The 834-nt window shown below is 46.4% G+C and overlaps 1 protein-coding gene across 1 annotated transcript; it reads left to right on the forward strand.

Moving 5' to 3' along the window:
- Positions 1–68: 68 nt before the first annotated feature.
- LOC109954240 (mitotic checkpoint serine/threonine-protein kinase BUB1-like) lies at positions 69–695 on the forward strand (the record flags this gene model as incomplete). The annotated part of the gene is made up of 3 exons (XM_020589631.1): positions 69–134; positions 219–338; positions 585–695. Coding segments are annotated over 3 exons (297 nt in total), but the record flags the coding sequence as incomplete, so codon positions are not given.
- Positions 696–834: the final 139 nt, after the last annotated feature.

An 834-nucleotide genomic window follows, 5' to 3' on the forward strand; every position in this document is an offset into this window, starting at 1 on the left:
ATTTCTCTAACAGTTTGTGTTGGTTTGAGCAGCACAGTCTTTTTCTTTACCTCAACTAGTCGATTGAGATTTTTGTAATTGCTCTTTTCTCAGGGATGCCAGTCAGCTGCCAGAGCCTGAGGAGAAACTCAATGGTAAGCAGCTGTTCACAAGTAAACCCTCTAATGTAGCATCATGTGAGTGTTTTCAAGCCAACAGTCTCCTCCTGTCTCTCTCAGTGTCACAGGGAGGAGCAGCTAATGTGTCTCACATCACCCCTAACAATTCACTGGGCTTTGTTCAGGCCACACCGTCAAGGGTGCTGCCGTCACCCACTGTCAACACACGGGAAGCACTGGGTGAGCACACCCACCTCTTATGTTCTGGTGATATGACAGGGACCTTCCCTACATTCTGGGATTTTTCTGTCTGAATATGAGTGTTTAATACCCAGCAGTGCCACTAAACTCCAGCATTTTGTTCCTGCTCACTTTGGATCTTTTCAGTTGTTTGAAATAAAGACCTTCATTTTATTCATGTTTCACTGCACCCTCAGCGTTGTGTGAATACAGTGAGTAACACTTCTCTGGTTTTGTGTCATCCAGATGTGATTATGGACATGTTCCAGGCCCCGACTCTCATAGAGGACCCGTTCCACAACACATCAGTGCTCCGCACTGTGGAGAAGGAGTGTGAGGGCGGATACCAGAGAAATGGTAAATGTTCACAGCAGTAACATGGCGTTTGCATTAGCATCACTGAAGCAGGTAAACAGGCTATGGGTGAACCAGTGGATCGAAGCAAACAGAACATCTGGTTGGGACCCACAGCTGGGGGAGAATTTTCATACAATGA

The sequence above is a fragment of the Monopterus albus genome, unplaced genomic scaffold, assembly GCF_001952655.1.
Source record: "Monopterus albus unplaced genomic scaffold, M_albus_1.0 scaffold4833.1, whole genome shotgun sequence".
Lineage (NCBI taxonomy): Eukaryota > Metazoa > Chordata > Actinopteri > Synbranchiformes > Synbranchidae > Monopterus > Monopterus albus.